The 18,213-nt window shown below is 58.5% G+C and overlaps 1 protein-coding gene across 1 annotated transcript in view; it reads left to right on the top strand.

The window, feature by feature from the left end:
• TOLLIP (toll interacting protein) overlaps positions 1–18,213 on the top strand; it is a 36,834-nt gene that overhangs the window by 11,917 nt on the left and 6,704 nt on the right. Inside the window, exons 2-5 of the mRNA XM_002821354.5 lie at positions 2,895–3,044; positions 8,158–8,340; positions 9,408–9,560; positions 13,149–13,239. Of these exons, the coding sequence (XP_002821400.1) occupies positions 2,895–3,044; positions 8,158–8,340; positions 9,408–9,560; positions 13,149–13,239 (577 nt within the window). The remainder of the gene's footprint in view (positions 1–2,894; positions 3,045–8,157; positions 8,341–9,407; positions 9,561–13,148; positions 13,240–18,213) is intronic.

Raw genomic sequence — 18,213 nt, 5'->3', positions numbered from 1 at the left:
TCCTATTTGCCATTTTATGGTTAAATCCTTGTTGAATAATTGACACTTGATCATTAGGCCTTTGGATATAATTTTATTTTCTCCAAGTAATGAGCAGTCCCATTGTCTTTAACGGACACCTAAAGAGTGCAGAGCAAGGAGATGGAGCGCTGGACGCCTTCAAATACCGGGACAACCAGGAGCCAGAACAGCGAGGGACCCACAGTGCTCCCTCAGACGCCTCTGAACCCCACGTCCACACACCCGTGTGACCACCTGTACCCTCCCCCGACCAGCTTCTCCATGTGCTGCTGTCTCTGGGGCACGAGCCGCCTGTCCGTCCCCGACGTGTGCCCAGGAGGGCACGAGCCGCCTGTCCGTCCCCGACGTGTGCCCAGGAGGGCACGAGCCGCCTGTCCGTCCCCCACGTGTGCCCAGGAGGGCACGAGCCGCCTGTCCGTCCCCCACGTGTGCCCAGGAGGGCACGAGCCGCCTGTCCGTCCCCCACGTGTGCCCAGGAGGGCACGAGCCGCCTGTCTGTCCCCGACGTGTGCCCAGGAGGGCACGAGCCCCTGTCTGTCCCCGACGTGTGCCCAGGAGGGCGCGAGCCGCCTGTCTGTCCCCGACGTGTGCCCAGGAGGGCGCGAGCCGCCTGTCTGTCCCCGACGTGTGCCCAGGAGGGCGCGAGCCGCCTGTCTGTCCCCGACGTGTGCCCAGGAGGGCGCGAGCCGCCTGTCTGTCCCCGACGTGTGCCCAGGAGGGCGCGAGCCGCCTGTCTGTCCCCGACGTGTGCCCAGGAGGGCGCGAGCCGCCTGTCTGTCCCCGACGTGTGCCCAGGAGGGCGCGAGCCGCCTGTCTGTCTGCCATGTGTGCCCAGGAGATACGGTGCTTTTCCTGCCGTGTCCTCAGAGCTGTGTGTGTGTGGCACACAGGAAGCAGTTGTCACAAATAAACAGGAATTTGGCCTGTGTATGTTAATCCTGAGAACCTGGTTAGCACGAGTCTGTTTCTGCAAGATAACCCATTCCTGGTGAGCAGACAGAGCTAGTCATAGAGCCTGCTGGCATGGGCTATGCCAGGGCCCTGTGGGGTTGGCAGGGAAGCACATCCTGTGTGGCCAGGTGTCCCCCGGGGAGAGACCTCTGGGCTGTGAATCCTTCTGGGAGGCAGGCGAAGGGCCCTGGCCTTCTGTACCCCAGTGTTTCCTGTGTGCCAACAGGAACAGGTGCTTAGCATCTCATGCCATGGGGCCTCTCAGTGCCCTCCTGAGCCAGAGCTTGCTGGTGAGCTGTACAGCGTCTCGAGAGAGTCTGCCTGGGAGAGGCTGGCCTGGGACTCCTGGCATGGGCCCACTCCCCTCAGGCACCTCTGCACCTCCTCGATTGTCCGTAAGGGGAGGGGGTCCCTCCGGGCCCTGGCCTATGCCACACCCTCCGGAGGTGAAGCTGGGGTGCTCTGCTGTTCTCACAGGACGGCTTCTCTCACAGGGCAAAGGTCACTTGTGACGTGTCCCAGTCAAAAACGGGGTAAAGTGTGGGGAAAGGCACAAAGTGTGTTTTGCTTTTTAGAGAAGAGCGGTTGAGCACACACCATGCTGGCTGCTCAGGTTGGGGTGCAACCTGCAGAGAGCTTCCCAAACTTGGGGGTCCTGAGTCCGTAACCACTCGAAGCAGTGCCTGGATTGTCTGGATCCCTTCTGTTTGCTCCCATTGGTTGTGGAGCGCTGACTGGCTTGTGCTCTCCAGGCCTTAGATGGGACACAGGTGAGGAGCTAGCCCCTCTCGGGGTCCTTTGAAGTGCCAGGCGGCCAGAGGACAGCAGGTGCAGGGCTTAACTCAGAACCTCCTGGAGCCCTGCCTGGCACCATGTCATTGGGAGTCCAAGGCACAGGCAGGTACGGGTTTCTGGTCTGCACGGCAGAGGCATTCTGGCAGCCTCAGCATGTGCACTTTGCCTAAGCTCACGTCCGACATGCCCAGGGTTCCAGGTTTCCACTCGGTATTTCCTGAAAACAACTGCCCAGGGCACTGGCGCTGGCCGGGGCCCCTGCGGACGGCTGGTTCTCCACCCCACTCCTCCAGCAACCAGGCCTCCACCCCACTCCACCAGCAACCAGGCCTCCACCCCACTCCACCAGCAACCAGGCCTCCACCCCACTCCACCAGCAACCAGGCCCATGCTCAGGGCCTCATCAGCCACCTTTCACCTGTGGAGCGTGGTTCTTACCCCAGGCCCCTTCAGCCGCTGCAGGTGTGCGGGTGGTTTCGGGATGGCATTGTCCTACCTGGGCCCATCCTCTCTCTTCCCCTCAGGGGTGGCAGCGGTGGACAGAGTCGAGGAGACACAGGATGCAGAGTGGGGAGGTCTTTTGTGGTTGTTTGGAATCGATTTACTTCCTGTGTTCTTCTAGGATACTTTTGAATTTCAGCTGTTTCATGTGGAAACATTTGAAGTATATCAGCAGAGGGTTTTCCAAATCACTTTAGACCTGAGGCTTAGCTTTTGTCTCATTCATTTGTTTGACCAATTGACCTGCAGTTCAGTGGCCCTGCCTTTAGCTGTGGACAAGGAGAAAGAAGCCGTGGGCACACATGGTGCAAGGGAGACCCTTTAAAATGACCTGAAAACCCACCTGAGCAGGCTTTGAGCGGGGGAACCCATTTTTAGTGGCAGAAACCTGCATTTGGGGGGATTTCCTGAGTGAGGGCTGCACCTGTACCGATGGGGGCCAGGCCCCAGGCTGAATACCCTTGACCCCTCGGTTTAGAGATGAGGAGACAGAGGCTGAGCACAGTCCAGGACTTGATTAGCACATGGGTGGGGGCGGGGCCGCGGGAATGCCGGGGGCAGCTGCTGTCGGGCTGCTTTGTGTCCCCACCCTGACTCACTGGGCTCTCTGGTCCCCGTCCCCGCAGGTGTACATCGGTGAGCTCCCGCAGGACTTCCTCCGCATCACGCCCACACAGCAGCAGCGGCAGGTCCAGCTGGACGCCCAGGCGGCCCAGCAGCTGCAGTACGGAGGCGCAGTGGGCACCGTGGGCCGACTGAACATCACAGTGGTACAGGTGGGCCTTGGGGCACCCTCCTGCCTGCCTGGGGCTGGTGCGCTCAGTGGGGGTGGGATTGGGGATTTCTGCGTTTATACTGCATTTCCTAAGTGGGCAAACAGAACTTCTGATTCCCGCTTTTCCTGAAACGTGTGTGATGTTGAAAACGATCTGTGTGAAAGATGTTGGCATTAACCCCGGGTTCTACCAAACATAACTCAAGTGATGAGTAGTGGGTGTAGGTGGGCGTCTGCTCCGTGTAGGGCCTGGCTCTTCCACCAGGCTTGAGTACGCCCAAGGACGCCTCCCAGACCCCCGCTGGCAGCTGGAGGAGGCACAGCCAGCCCCGCCCCGCCACCCGGCGTGTGCTGCGTGAGTGGCTTCCCGTTGGCCCCAGTGCCGGTGCCTGCACGCTCCCTCCCTGCAGAGCAGCCCTCAGTCAGCCTCGGGGGCTGGCCCGTGGTCGCTTAGTGGTCTTTCAAGTGAAAACCAAAATTGCAGATTGAACGCCGATTTTGATCACACGAAAACCATCTGTAAGACCGCAGGAAAAGGAAACACATTGTGAGCCACACAGGCTTTTGTAGAAATGCACAAATATAGCAGGCAGAAGAGTCGCTGTGGACCTCACAAATAAGACTTGGTTTCAGGGGCTTCATGGTGTGGTGAGCACAGCTGCGCCGTCACCCCTTCCTCGCGGCGTGTCTCAGATCCTTGCTTGTGCAGCTGTTACTGTGCTGGTGTGGCCGATCCCTCTGCCCACCCAGTGAACTCCTGTAAGCCCATGCATTCCCGCACCAGCTGCCACCAGGCCAGCCAGTGCCATCACCCATCCTCAGCCGCCACCTCCTGGCAGGGCCTGGTGACTGCAGGGCACTCCACCTCACACAGTTCAAGCTCCAGAGCTGGCTGGGCCTTGGAGGTGGCCCTGGCATTGCCGGCGCCTCTGGCCCCCCTTGGTCCTCTCCCGCACCCTGGAGCCCACTGCAGGCAGCCTGTTTCCTCCACGTGAGCTCACCCAGCCTTCTGTGGCACAGCTCCAGTGGTGGGAAACATTCCTGCCTCCTCACTGGGCCACGTCGCTCAGCCCCTGTTTCCTGCTTCTCTTGGCATCCGGGCGGCCACACACGTGGTTCCCTGCTTGCCTCCCCTTGCTGCTTCCCCTTGTTGTCTCCTGGGGCCCCAATGAGATGCCAAGGGGTCTGGTCCTCAGCCCTCCTCCCCTCTCTGCCCACACCCCAGTGACTTCTGCATCCCTGTGGGTCTAAACACCCACGTGCTGGCCCCGGCCTGAGCCAACCACTCAGCTCCACCCCAGATTCCTAGGTACGGACCATGGCCACATGGCCTCCCCAGGTGTTCCGTGGGCACTCCGGACTCCATGTGCCCAAGGTGGAGCTCTCAGGCCACCCTCCCAGCTTCTCCCCGTGTCTGCAGGTGGCTGCCCCACACTCTGGAAGCTGAGGCCCAAAGTCCTGGTGCTCCTGGAGCTGCACAGTTCATCTCTGCCTCTTGCCCTTCAGGCCTGACCCTCAGCACAGGCGCCACCTTCAGCCTGTCCAGGCATGGAGTCCCCTGCACCCACCCACTGCCTCCGCTCAGCCACTGGAGTGTGGCCACAGCAGGTCACTTCCTGCACAGGCCTTTCTTGTGGGCACTGTCCTGCTGAGCCTTCTCAAGCTGGGGCCCATGTTTTGCTTCACCCTAGTCACTCCTGACCCTCCTGTTCCCTGGCCATTCTCCTCCCGCTTCCTGCAGCTATTCCTCCAGATCCTGCAGCCCACACACTCGGTCCTCCTAGCTGGTCACTCCCTGCAGTGGTGATGACCGTCTGCTGCGCCGTGTGTCTGCCGCGCATCTTTTGCCCGTTGCGGGGAAAGCAGCTGTGCCTGTGTGTTCCCACAGTGTCTGCTGTCTGGCGCGCGTCTCTTGCGCGTTGCAGGGGGGCAGCGGTGCCTGTGTGTCCCCACGTTGTCCGCAGTGTCTGCTGCAGCAGAGCAGCACTCATAGTGAATGGGCAGATGCTTCCATAAACATCGAGGAGGTCGCTTTAGCAGAGCAGTTGATGTCACTCCTAGAGTTTTCTAGCCACAGTGCAGAGGGCAGTGGGAGGAGACGGGAATGAGAGGATGAGGCTGAGTGTGGCAGAAGTGGGCAGGATCCAGTGTGAGCAGGCATCGGTGACAGGCACGGGCATGCTGGTGGGGGAGTCCCACGTGCCACCCGGAAAGCTGGCTTTGCTCAAAGCCTTGAAAGTTGTTAATAAAAAAAAAGTCATAGCAGCTAGGCAGAAACAGCACAGTTACCTGAAAGCTTTGGAAAATCACGCTGGTCTCAGACTTTCTTGCTACATACTTTCCAGAAAATAGGGCAATTTCTAGGGAGTTTAGAGGGGCAGAGTTTCGAGTGTAAGAGCTGATCTAGCAGATCTGTGGGTGTGCAGCAGAAGGGAATTTGAAGCTGTTAGAGGCTGAGCATGCCTGTCGCCCAGGAGCTTCCGGAAAACTATCACTCCATAGTATTCTGGAGTACGCTCTGGCCACCCAAGAAACACGCTAAAATTAAGGACCCAAGAATGGGGCAGTTTTGACATAAAAGGACCGGCCACAGCTTTGGTTAGAAGTGAAAGGAGGGAACTTGTATGTGGACGAGGATAGAAAACAGAGGACCCGGCAGTCCAGAGATGTGGGCATAGGAGGGGAGAGTTCAGCTGTGTGGCGAGGGGTGGTGAGGACGGGGCGGCCGTGCCCTCAGAGGAGGGTCAGCGAGGACAGGGTGGCCGTGCCCTCAGAGGAGGGTCAGCGAGGACAGGGTGGCCGTGCCCTCAGAGGAGGGTCAGCGAGGACAGGGTGGCCGTGCCCTCAGAGGAGGGTCAGCGAGGACAGGGTGGCCGTGCCCTCAGAGGAGGGTCAGCGAGGACAGGGTGGCCGTGCCCTCAGAGGAGGGTCAGCGAGGACAGGGTGGCCGTGCCCTCAGAGGAGGGTCAGCGAGGACAGGGTGGCCGTGCCCTCAGAGGTGGGTCAGCGAGGACAGGGTGGCCGTGCCCTCAGAGGTGGGTCAGCGAGGACAGGGTGGCCGTGCCCTCAGAGGTGGGTCAGCGAGGACAGGGTGGCCGTGCCCTCAGAGGAGGGTCAGCGAGGACAGGGTGGCCGTGCCCTCAGAGGAGGGTCAGCGAGGACAGGGTGGCCGTGCCCTCAGAGGTGGGTCAGCGAGGACAGGGTGGCCGTGCCCTCAGAGGTGGGTCAGCGAGGACAGGGTGGCCGTGCCCTGAGAGGAGGGTCAGCGAGGACAGGGTGGCCGTGCCCTGAGAGGAGGGTCAGCGAGGACAGGGTGGCCGTGCCCTCAGAGGAGGGTCAGCGAGGACGGGGTGGCCGTGCCCTCAGAGGAGGGTCAGCGAGGACGGGGTGGCCGTGCCCTCAGAGGTGGGTCAGCGAGGACGGGGTGGCCGTGCCCTCAGAGGTGGGTCAGCGAGGACGGGGTGGCCGTGCCCTCAGAGGAGGGTCAGCGAGGACGGGGTGGCCGTGCCCTGAGAGGAGGGTCAGCGAGGACGGGGTGGCCGTGCCCTCAGAGGAGGGTCAGCGAGGACGGGGTGGCCGTGCCCTCAGAGGAGGGTCAGCGAGGACGGGGTGGCCGTGCCCTCAGAGGAGGGTCAGCGAGGACGGGGTGGCCGTGCCCTCAGAGGTGGGTCAGCGAGGACGGGGTGGCCGTGCCCTCAGAGGAGGGTCGGCGAGGACAGGGTGGCCGTGCCCTCAGAGGTGGGTCGGTGAGGACAGGGTGGCCGTGCCCTCAGAGGAGGGTCAGCGAGGACAGGGTGGCCGTGCCCTCAGAGGAGGGTCAGCGAGGACAGGGTGGCCGTGCCCTCAGAGGTGGGTCGGTGAGGATGGGGCGGCCGTGCTCTTAGAGGGGGGCGGTGAGAATGGGGCGGCAGTGCCCTCAGAGAGGGTTCAGTGAGGACGGGGTGGCTGTGCCCTCAGAGGGGCGTCGGTGAGGACGGGGCGGCTGTGCCCTCGGTGGGGGGTGGTGAGGACAGGGTAGCGGTACTCTCAGAGGGAGGTTGGTGAGGACGGGGCGGCCATGCCCTCAGAGGGGGTCGGGGGGCAGTGTCTGGACTCTGTTCCACTGGGAAGGAGGAACTGGCGGGCTCCATGTGGGCGGGAGGGCCGGGATGGCTCCCGGGGTCTCTATCACCAGCTCCTGGGGGTGAGCCAGGTTGGCTGCAGGAGAGCGGGTGGCGGTGGTACAGGGAGGCCGTCTGCATTCCAGGCAGGGCGCTTTACAGGCAGCCGGAGCTGCGGGGCTGAACCCAACCCAGCTTACGAGGGCTTTTCTCCTGATTTTTTCTTGTAAAAGTTTTACAGTTTCAGGTTTTATATTTGAAACTGCCATCCGCATTGAGCTTGTTTGCTGAACAATCATCTCACTTGCCGCGGTCTTCTGTCTTATTCTGAACACACGTTCACTCCCGCCCTGAGGACTTCAAATGTCCCCGCCCAGCCGAGCGCCTGGACTGAAGTCGAATCTCATGGTCTACATGTGATGTGGCTTCTTGTGATGGGGAGACACAAGAAAGACAAGTTCCAGTCCCCGAAACCCCACGTACTCCAATAGCACAGGCAGGGCTGCTGCCTTCACGAGGGAGGAAAGCAGCCATGTGGCGTCTGAATTACGCGCAGCAGGTGTCCTCACTCCCACCTAGAGCGAGGATGCACCTCTCCCGGGTCATCGTGCTCCAGGGGCAGGTTCACACTCCCTGTCATGCTCTGGCTGTCAGCTCTGTCCCGGGACCTCCTCCTCTTTCCCTCCTCAGCCGCTTCTGAGGAGAGCATCAGAGAGCATGCCCTTCATGGTGGGTGAGTGGCGGCCTCAGCTGTGTCTGTGAGCGTCGTAGGTTTCTGCTGTCAAGGACGAGCCACGTGCTTTGTCTCAGAACTGCACGATCCATCTGTGGCTCTCTTCTTGCCCCTGGCCTCCTGGGAAGCAGGTCACAGCCGTGTTCAGGCGACTCGGAGTGGCTGTAGTCTATACATTAGGAAAAGGCCTCATGGAAGGGTTCAGGGAGGCAGACGGCCTAGAGAACCCACCCTCTCCTGATGGTTGGCACCTCCTTTTCCTGACATTGGCTTCATTCCAGGCAAAGTTGGCCAAGAATTACGGCATGACCCGCATGGACCCCTACTGCCGACTGCGCCTGGGCTACGCGGTGTACGAGACGCCCACGGCACACAATGGTGCCAAGAATCCCCGCTGGAATAAGGTCATCCACTGCACGGTGCCCCCAGGCGTGGACTCGTTCTATCTCGAGATCTTCGATGAGGTGAGAGGGACGTGCCAGCTATTATGGAGGCCGCACGTGGCTGAGCGTGGCTGCTGTGGGAACACGCCTGCCGACACAGCCACGTTCCTGGCTGGCTTCGATGCGTGGCTCCCCACCTGGTGTTTCATTGGGTGCATGACAGGGTCCTGCTCTCCCCAAGGAATGTGAAAAAGAGATTGTTTCCAGCTCCTTGAACACCCTTACATTTGGAAACATCCCCAGTGACAAGCATGACCCAGGGATAGAGCGTGCACGTGTCCCCTCCTCTGGGCGCATAGGGTCTGGCCGCTCACCAGCAGGTGGGATTTCCAGTGAGTGCGGCTGCCTGCTGGGTGGGAAAGCTGTTCTTGGTGGTACGAGTGGCCATGACCCTTGAGGGTCCTGAGTCTCGTCAGTGGCTGCACCTGCAGCGCTTCTGAGGCAGAGTCAGGTCAGAGCGGATGTGGCGAGGCTGCTGCTCAGTGTGGTCCCAGCACCTCATACCTGTGGCATTGTGAGGCTAGAGCCTGGGTGGGGGGCCGGGGAGCAGTGTGGGGCAGCCCTCCCTGCCTGGGCCCTGCCTTTTCCTCCTGGCTTTTCTCTCCCCGTCCCTATCTGCTTTCCCCTCCCTGGCCCTCAGAAGAGTAGAGAGCGTGTGGGAAGTGCAGAGTCAGCTGTGGGAGGCAGACCCCGTGTCCTTTCCAGTCTGCACCCTGGCTGTTCTGGGGCTTGAGAGGTGGCAGCTGGTGGAGCAAGGATGGGGCCCCGAGGGCTGGGGAGGAGCAGCCAGTGTCCCTGAAGCAGAACTGGAGGAGGACAGCAGCCCAGGGCCCTCGCTTTCCCCAGCCCCAGACCTGGCCCTGGCCCATCCTGGTGGAGAGAGGGAAGGAGAAGTCCCCTACGGAGGCTGATAAACGATCGTGAAGCCTGCACTGCCGGAGGGGTCTCATCGATGGGGTGCTGGTGCAGGTGGGAGCCCTGTTCCACAGATGAGACGGGGACTCAAGGCGGGCCCACGATGGTGCGGCCGCAGGGGCAGGGCGGTCCCTTCCCTGATGCCCGGGGCCTCTCCCTCTTGTCTCCCCCAGAGAGCCTTCTCCATGGACGACCGCATTGCCTGGACCCACATCACCATCCCGGAGTCCCTGAGGCAGGGCAAGGTGGAGGACAAGTGGTACAGCCTAAGTGGGAGGCAGGGAGATGACAAGGAGGGCATGATCAACCTCGTCATGTCCTATGCGGTGAGCTGCGGGCCTGGGTGGGGCAGGGTGCGTCAGGGTATGTTGGAGCACGTCGGGGTTGTGCCGCCCCGCAGACACCCTCGTCTCTTTCCTGGAGGCACTGAGCCCATAAAACAGCAGGGCTCACGTTCTGAGGACAGAGGGCAGGGGCCCCGGGTGGTTTGGTGGCGGAGAGGGGCTGCCCCGCCGACTGCTCCTGCCCATGTTCTCTGTCTGGAGAAACAGCATCGGGGTTGTTTGTGTTCCTAAGATGGGCCCACCCTTTGTGGTGGTCTCCACTGCAGGCCCCTGTGTCCTCGGAGGACCCCCACAGCCGTTCCAAGCTCTGCCCTTATGGTCCAGCTGAGCAGCCCTCCGAGGTCTGAGATACAGCCCTGGGCCCTGCAGAACACCAGGCTCCTCCCCACAGGGCAGGCACTGGCCGGGTTGTGGCAGGGCATCTCTGCAGATGTGGGGGAAGCCCGGGGGCTGCTGCGCTCGAGGTCAGGAAGTCAAGGCCTGGCTGTGGGGCCAGCACGTCAGCGCCCTGGCTCCCAGCCGTCTCCATCCTCAGGGCACCTGCTGCTCCTGGGGGCATCAGGAGGGCCAGTTAGAGGCTCCAGGACGCAGAGCCCCTGCTGTCTCGTCTGTATTATCAACCAGGGGATTTTTTAGGTTGTTGTTACTGAAAAATGGTGCTGTGGGGAATGCCAGGCAGATGTGACAGCAGAGAGGGTGCAGCAGGGAGCTGCTTTTCTGGGCGATCTTGGCTCCTCTCATCCCCTTTTTGTTAATGCTGGGATATTTTAAAGCATGTCCCGGCCGTGAGTGACCATGTGTAAATGTCTCATGACATATCTTTAACAGACGCTTTCATACAAACACAGAACCATCATGACGCTCCAGTGACTTTACCTGCAGTTGACAGTTTTGAACTCAGAGACGACAGCGGTGCAGTGACTTATCCGCAGTTGACAGTTTCAGACTCAGAGGCGACAGCGGTGCAGTGACTTATCCGCAGTGGACAGTTTCAGACTCAGAGACGACAGCGGTGCAGTGACTTTACCTGCAGTTGACAGTTTTGAACTCAGAGACGACAGCGGTGCAGTGACTTATCCGCAGTTGACAGTTTCAGACTCAGAGGCGACAGCGGTGCAGTGACTTATCCGCAGTGGACAGTTTCAGACTCAGAGACGACAGCGGTGCAGTGACTTATCCGCAGTTGACAGTTTCAGACTCAGAGACGACAGCGGTGCAGTGACTTATCCGCAGTTGACAGTTTCAGACTCAGAGACGACAGCGGTGCAGTGACTTATCCGCAGTGGACAGTTTCAGACTCAGAGACGACAGCGGTGCAGTGACTTATCCGCAGTGGACAGTTTCAGACTCAGAGACGACAGCGGTGCAGTGACTTATCCGCAGTTGACAGTTTCAGACTCAGAGACGACAGCGGTGCAGTGACTTATCCGCAGTTGACAGTTTCAGACTCAGAGACGACAGCGGTGCAGTGACTTATCCGCAGTGGACAGTTTCAGACTCAGAGACGACAGCGGTGCAGTGACTTATCCGCAGTTGACGGTTTCAGACTCAGAGACGACAGCGGTGCAGTGACTTATCCGCAGTTGACGGTTTCAGACTCAGAGACGACAGCGGTGCAGTGACTTATCCGCAGTTGACAGTTTCAGACTCAGAGACGACAGCGGTGCAGTGACTTATCCGCAGTTGACAGTTTCAGACTCAGAGACGACAGCGGTGCAGTGACTTATCCGCAGTTGACAGTTTCAGACTCAGAGACGACAGCGGTGCAGTGACTTATCCGCAGTGGACAGTTTCAGACTCAGAGACGACAGCGGTGCAGTGACTTATCCGCAGTGGACAGTTTTGAACTCAGAGACGACAGCGGTGCAGTGACTTATCCGCAGTTGACAGTTTCAGACTCAGAGACGACAGCGGTGCAGTGACTTATCCGCAGTGGACAGTTTCAGACTCAGAGACGACAGCGGTGCAGTGACTTATCCGCAGTGGACAGTTTCAGACTCAGAGACGACAGCGGTGCAGTGACTTATCCGCAGTTGACAGTTTCAGACTCAGAGACGACAGCGGTGCAGTGACTTATCCGCAGTTGACAGTTTCAGACTCAGAGACGACAGCGGTGCAGTGACTTATCCGCAGTGGACAGTTTCAGACTCAGAGACAACAGCGGTGCAGTGACTTATCCGCAGTTGACAGTTTTGAACTCAGAGACAACAGCGGTGCAGTGACTTATCTGCAGTTGACAGTTTTGAACTCAGAGACAACAGCAGTGCAGTGACTTATCCGCAGTTGACAGTTTCAGACTCAGAGACGACAGCGGTGCAGTGACTTATCCGCAGTGGACAGTTTCAGACTCAGAGACGACAGCGGTGCAGTGACTTATCCGCAGTGGACAGTTTCAGACTCAGAGACGACAGCGGTGCAGTGACTTATCCGCAGTTGACAGTTTCAGACTCAGAGGCGACAGCGGTGCAGTGACTTATCTGCAGTTGACAGTTTTGAACTCAGAGACAACAGCAGTGCAGTGACTTATCCGCAGTTGACAGTTTCAGACTCAGAGACGACAGCGGTGCAGTGACTTATCCGCAGTGGACAGTTTCAGACTCAGAGACGACAGCGGTGCAGTGACTTATCCGCAGTGGACAGTTTCAGACTCAGAGACGACAGCGGTGCAGTGACTTATCCGCAGTTGACAGTTTCAGACTCAGAGACGACAGCGGTGCAGTGACTTATCCGCAGTTGACGGTTTCAGACTCAGAGGCGACAGCGGTGCAGTGACTTATCCGCAGTGGACAGTTTTGAACTAAACTCAGAGACGGCAGCAGTGCAGTGACTTATCTGCAGTTGACAGTTTTGAACTAAACTCAGAGACGGCAGCAGTGCAGTGACTTATCCGCAGTTGATAGTTTTAAACTAAACTCAGAGACGGCAGCAGTGCAGTGACTTATCCGCAGTTGACAGTTTTGAACTAAACTCAGAGACGGCAGCAGTGCAGTGACTTATCTGTAGTTGACAGTTTTGAACTAAACTCAGAGACGGCAGCAGTGCAGTGACTTATCCGCAGTTGATAGTTTTAAACTAAACTCAGAGACGGCAGCAGTGCAGTGACTTATCCGCAGTTGACAGTTTTGAACTAAACTCAGAGACGGCAGCAGTGCAGTGACTTATCCACAGTTGACAGTTTTAACTCAGAGACAACAGCAGTGCAGTGACTTATGTGAAGTTGACACTTTCAAACTCAGACACCACAGCAGTGCAGTGTGGTTCCCCCCGGCCGACTTGACACCTACACTGGGATGTCCCTCCTGTCACCATCCTCTCTTGGTCACATCCCAGTTAGAGGGGGGTCTGTAAGCCCGAGCCATGTCACCTCCTGGATTTGAGGAGGTGGTGTGGGGGTGGGAGCGGGGCCCGGCGTCCCCTGTGCACTCAAGGCTCACATCTGCGCTCAGGGTTGGTGTGGGGAGGGCGATTCTGGGCTGGCGTGGGGAGGGCGATTGTGGGGAGGGCAATTCCCGAGGTTCTGATGGGTGGATATTCCTCCTTGACCTCGGGACCATTTCTGCTGTGTTTCAGCTGCTGCCAGCTGCCATGGTGATGCCGCCCCAGCCCGTGGTCCTGATGCCAACAGTGTACCAGCAGGGTGTTGGCTATGTGCCCATCACAGGTGCGTGTGCCCCCTCCCTGGGTGCCTCTCCCCTGGTAGAAACCCCAGGGCCTAGGGCAGGTGCGGGAGGAGGGAACGGGGATTAGAGCGCTGGGGTGGGGACGTCATCCATTCTAGAATCCTGCAGACGTGCTGACTGCACGCAGATCCTTTCAGGCCGGGGAGCCAAGGGTTACGTTTGAATTTTGTTTGCATATCTAGAAAATAGAATTTTTTTTCTGATTGTTGGCAGAAATGAGGTGAGTTGAAATTTTCAGAGATGTGGAAATGTGGCTTTGAAACCCAGTTGTGCCCAGCTCTGTGCAGGAGAACCTCATGCCCCTGTCGGGTGACACGTGCCCTGCACTGCACCGTTGTGTCCAAACCTCACGCTCCTGTCGGGTGACGCGTGCCCTGTGCTGCGCCGTTGTGTCTGAACCTCACGCTCCTGTCGGGTGACGCGTGCTCTCTACTGCGCCGTTGCGTCTGTTGTCGTGTGTCACTGTTATGAGTGAGCAGCCTGTGGCTGCAGCAACACAAAGCTGGGATGTCGCTTTTCATGCTGTTGCGTTTTTGGTCCAGCGTGACTGTCGCAGCAGCTGGTGCAAGGCCGGCCCCCACCATGGACAGGCCCAGCCGTCTTTAGCAGGCCGGGAGACCACAGTCCCTGAGAGGAGGTGATCGGGGGGGAGCCTGTGATCACCCTGGTTCTCCTCCTGAGGTGGCCTCTCTCTCGTTCCGGGGAGCTGGTGTCCAGGCAGAGCACTGGTCCCTCTGCACGGAGGGTTGGAGGCCAGAGGCCCAGGCCATGGAAGTGGCCAAGTTGCGGGCAGGGCGTTGGGGATGTGTGGTGGTGTTGGGGGAGGTGGTGTTGGGGGAGGGTCTCTTGGGGCTGCATGAGGCCCCAGCTGCTTGTGCTCAGGGGCTGCTTTGGGGTTGGGGCGGGACAGAGCTGCTGGCAGGCAAGAGTGCTGTGAGGCCAGTGCTGGTGTCCAGCCCAGCTGGAGTGGAGAGGCCTGGTCAGCATCCCAGTCCCGCCAGCATCCCGCACAGATGCAGAAAGGCCACCTTGGGAGTCGGGACCTCGCCCTAGACCCACCTGATGTGACCTGAAACCCAGCTTGACAATAGGAAGGAGGAGATGGCGCTGGGAGACTCTGGGCTGTCCACTGGTGTTCAGGACATTCTGACAAAACTGCTTGTGAGAACAGCATGGCCTCGCCCTCACTTGCTCACATTATAGACTGTTTCCATGTAAAGCCGCCTGCGCAGGTGCCAGGGCTGCCTTTCTCCAGAGGAAGGAGCAGAGCCTATGTCTGAGCAGGGCCTCTGTGGTGTCCAGTGTCTTAGAAAACCACCAGCCCGGGGCCGGGCATGGTGGCTCACACCTGTAATCCCACCACTTTGGGAAGCCGAGGTGGGTGGATCATGAGGTCAGGAGATCAAGACCATCCTGGCCAACACGGTGAAACCCCGTCTCTACTAAAAATGCAAACAAATTAGCCAGGTGTGGTGGCAGGCGCCTGTAGTCCCAGCGACTCGGGAGGCTGAGGCAGGAGAATGGTGTGAACCCACGAGGTGGAGTTTGCAGTGAGCCGAGATTGCGCCACTGCACTCCAGCCTGGGTAACAGAGCGAGACTCTGTCTCAAAAAAAAAAAAAAACAAAACCACCAGCCCAGCAGAGGCAGCACCTGCACCCCGTCACCAAGGAAAGAATGCTTCGTAGGAAGTGACCAGAGGTGAGCCAGACACGCAGAAGCAGCCTTGAGGCGTTCAGAGTTAGAGGAGGGCGGGCATCTGGGGAAGCGGAAGAGCCAGCACCTTGGCAGAGAAACGGGGGCGAGCACGGGAGCCCCGCAGCTGTTCCTGAGCCTGGAGCCTGGCCAGGGGAGCTCTGCTGCCCTGGGGGCCCTGATGCGCCCTGGCTGCCCCCCAGAGTGGCTCCTGGGGGGTTCTGATTTGTAACTGGGACAGCCCAGAGCTGCCGTCGTGGGGTCGAAGTACCTTCTGTGGTGTGCGGTTCCTGGGGCTACTGAAGTTCTGTCTGGTTGTCTTGAGTTGGAGGCCGATGGCCATCCTGAAAGAACAGAGACCCAGGCCCTCCAGCTTCCTGAGGCTGGAAGTCCAAGCCCTGGTAGGCAGGGCCACTCACTCGCCAAGGCTGTGAGGAGGATCCTCCTTGTCTCCTCCAACTTCTGGGCCAGGCGCTCTGTGGCTGCCTCCTCCTCCTCCTGTGAGGACCCCAGTCCGTGGATCGAGGGCCCACCCACCCCAGCATGCCCTCGTCCTCACCTGCTGACATCTGCAGAGACTTCGTCTAAGACCCCCCACGCAGGCTGGAGTTAGGACTCGGCCTGTCTTTTTGGGGGGTGCAGTTCCATCAACTGGATACAGCGCCGGGGTGTATCTGGCTGAAAGAGCATTCAGATGACAGATAACATTGATTGACTTACCTCTTTCTGGTTCCTATCCCTAATTCTCTTTGTAGATGCCTTTCAAGTTTGCTCTAAAACGTTTATTTTAGGAAAGGCTAGACAAACTTTGAAATTTTCTTTTGATAGACATTGTAAATTTTGAAACAGCCCCACACTTCATAGAAAAGTTCCCAAGGAGATGCAGGAACATCTGCCAGAGCCTGTGAGGACTCATGCACCTGGCACCCCACCAGAGCCCCCAGCCCCGTGCCCAGGCATGCGTTTCCCATAAGCAGGGGCGTCCCTGGCACAGGACGGCCATCTAGATGAAGCTGACACTGACGCGTTGGGGCCGTCCCCTGCTTGGAGCCCGTCTGAGTCCGCAGCATCCAGGCCGGGGTCACTGGCCCTCCATGGCCTTGCCTCCCTTGGCCTGGAGGGGTCCCCATCTTGCTCCTAGGGTGTGCTCTGGTCAGGGACCTGGTGGCGCTGCTGACGTGGCCTTGCAGGGTAGGGCTGAGTTTCCCCGGGGCTGCTGGCAGAGCCCCCGCATTTTACCCAGGCAGATTCCACCACCGCAGATTCCACCCAGTGCAGGTTTACCCAGCGCAGGGCTAGTGGTGTGACGTGCTCGCCCCTCACGGCGGGCTCTGCCTGGCTGCTACCCGGGAACTAAAATATGTCCTGTGTGGGAGGCACCCCAGGACCACGTGAAGATCCCGCCCTTGTCAGCCTCTGAGTTTATCCGACTTCCCCAGCAATGTGGATTTACAATTTCCTATTTATTTATTTATTTATTTTAATTATACTTTAAGTTTTAGGGTACATGTGCACAATGTGCAGGTTTGTTACATATGTATCCACATGCCATGTTGGTGTGCTGCACCCATTGACTCGTCATTTAGCATTAGGTATTTCTCCTAAACAATTTCCTATTGATTTATTTATTTATTTATTTTAATTATACTTTAAGTTTTAGAGTACATGTGCACAATGTGCAGGTTTGTTACATATGTATCCATGTGCCATGCTGGTGTGCTGCACCCATTAACTCGTCATTTAGCATTAGGTATTTCTCCTAAACAATTTCCAGTTTTTTTCCTTGGGTCAGAATCCCTTACGAATGTTATTTTTTCACTCAAATTATTCCAGATTTGGCCAGAGGGAGCCCCCTCAGGCAGGATCTTTGTTCTTTGGCCTCCTCCGATCCTTCTCTGGGCCCCTCCCTGCTTCCTGGCACTGCAGGAAGCCCCAGGCTCTCTGCATTTCCGGCCTTAGCCCTGGTGTTAGCTGTTTATCCCAGGAGCCCTGGTTCCCATTAGGAGAGCATTGCTTTTAGGAGCCTTTGAAGTATTTTTTAATTATCCTAGCACTACTGTAGAGTGTGAGTAAGGCACCCTTCTTCACTGGAAGCTGATGCCCTAATTTTCCTCTGAGTACCTGTGATCACAGCCCATCCTCCCAGCAGCCACTGCCAGCTGAAGGGCGAAGTCTGCGGAGACCTTGGAGAGGCTGGCGGCTGCGTGCTCAGGGCGTCTCGGGCCGACTGGGCAAGCACGGTGGATTCACACCAGGGTTTTCTTCTCAGAAGTGGAATCTCAAAGTGCATCTTGGCCAGAGCATGTGTGTCGCCCACAGCTTCAACTGTTTATGACTCACGTAGTGCAGAAGCCTGTGCCGCGTGCTCTGCCTGGCTGCGCAGTGCTGGCTGTGTGGCTTCGGGCCTGTGTGCACGCAGAGCAGCCTGGCCAAGCCCTCTGGTGAGACGGGGCTGCCAGAGCGGGCCAGGAAAGGAGAGACCGGCTTCTCAGGGCCCTGCTTCTCGCCAGCGCCTTCAGCCGCTCGTTCATTCAGCTGTCGCCTGCTGAGCGCTGCCCAGAGACCCCCGAACAGGGTGCATGTCTTGGGGGCTCACTGTGCACGTTGGGTGGGCTCAGGCCCTGAGAGCCTCCCGTGGTGTCCAAGCCCAGCTGCCACCTCTATGGTGAGTGCAAGCTGGAGACTGAGGGCTGAACACTGGCTGAGCCCTCACGAGGACCGTCCACTTTCCTCAGCGAAAAACCAGAGTCCCCCACAAAGCCACTCAGAAGCCGGGGCACTGAGGTCAGACCGTCTCCTTCACAAAAATAAAGTCTGAGCACAACAGTGAGGAAGGGAGGCTGGGACCCAGAGTACAGCTTGATTATTGAAGCTTGTACGCCATGATCATGGCCCGAAGGGAACAGTTTTAAGTTTTGATTTTTTTAAACAAAGTATTATTTTGATTACCAAATTAGATACTTTACAGATTTCAAATCATTAGTGGTAGGCATCATGTGGTTATAGGGGGTTTTTTAGCCTCAATTTTAAGGAAATATCTAGGCGTGAAGCATCTGGAGACCGCATGGCCTCCTGAAGCACGTTCTCTTCCGCGGAGCTGCAGAGTGGACAGAGACCGCCAGGCTGGCGACAGCAGCCAACTCAATTTCCTGTGCGTTCTTCGTGCATGAGAGACCAGCGCGGGCGCCACTGGGCCTGAGCCCTGCCTGCACTGTCCCTCCAGCTGTCCCTGGCACAGAGGGGCGCTCGGGCTGCAGCCGC

The sequence above is a fragment of the Pongo abelii genome, chromosome 9 (genome assembly GCF_028885655.2).
Source record: "Pongo abelii isolate AG06213 chromosome 9, NHGRI_mPonAbe1-v2.0_pri, whole genome shotgun sequence".
Taxonomy (NCBI): domain Eukaryota; kingdom Metazoa; phylum Chordata; class Mammalia; order Primates; family Hominidae; genus Pongo; species Pongo abelii.
This window is presented reverse-complemented; position numbering and strand designations above follow the sequence as displayed.